The sequence below is a fragment of the Meleagris gallopavo genome, unplaced genomic scaffold, assembly GCF_000146605.3.
Source record: "Meleagris gallopavo isolate NT-WF06-2002-E0010 breed Aviagen turkey brand Nicholas breeding stock unplaced genomic scaffold, Turkey_5.1 ChrUn_random_7180001987788, whole genome shotgun sequence".
Taxonomy (NCBI): domain Eukaryota; kingdom Metazoa; phylum Chordata; class Aves; order Galliformes; family Phasianidae; genus Meleagris; species Meleagris gallopavo.
The window spans coordinates 1-496 of NW_011246298.1; the positions used below are offsets into that span (position 1 = coordinate 1).

General features: G+C 48.4%; 1 protein-coding gene across 1 annotated transcript; it reads left to right on the plus strand.

Moving 5' to 3' along the window:
* Positions 1–6: 6 nt before the first annotated feature.
* On the plus strand, positions 7–430 carry LOC104917282 (murinoglobulin-2-like). Its single transcript, XM_010728473.2, has 2 exons — positions 7–167; positions 251–430. The coding sequence occupies exons 1-2, from the start codon at positions 37–39 to the stop codon at positions 411–413; spliced, it is 294 nt and encodes a 97-aa protein (XP_010726775.1). The 5' UTR covers positions 7–36; the 3' UTR covers positions 414–430.
* The last annotated feature ends 66 nt before the right edge of the window (positions 431–496 follow it).

The window sequence follows — 496 nt, forward strand, 5'->3', positions numbered from 1 at the left end:
AAAAGCCTTCTTCCTACATTAAAAGCACAGTTTGAGATGGTACATGTTTTCACACTAAGAGTTGCTTTTGCCCCTGTCTTCATAGGTTATCAGCGTCAGCTGCTCTACAAACATGATGATGGCTCCTACAGTGCCTTTGGGAAGTCTGACACCCAGGGCAACACATGGTGAGTGGCCAGAGTTGGAGCTGTCATCCCAAACCTAGCATCCATTCTATTTCCTGGATGTGACATATGTGCTCTGCCCACAGGCTGACAGCTTTTGTGGCCAGGTCCTTTGGGCAGGCCAGCTCTTACATTTACATCAGCAAAAATCATGTGCAAGATGCTGTGCTCTGGCTGCAGAAGCATCAGTTATCCAACGGTTGCTTCCAGAGTGTGGGGAAGCTCTTCAATAATGACTTGAAGGTATGACTAATGGCAATGGAAGTAGGAGTTGGGGAGAAACACGGATATGGGGACGGGGTCACTTCTCCAGGCTCTTCTGCTGTGCACAG

Coding starts and splice junctions, on each gene's coding strand:
- LOC104917282 (XM_010728473.2), top strand. CDS start 37: ATGGTACATGTTTTCACACTAAGAGTTGCTTTTGCCCCTGTCTTCATA. Junction 168..250: donor GACACCCAGGGCAACACATG/GTGAGTGGCCAG, acceptor CTCTGCCCACAG/GCTGACAGCTTTTGTGGCCA.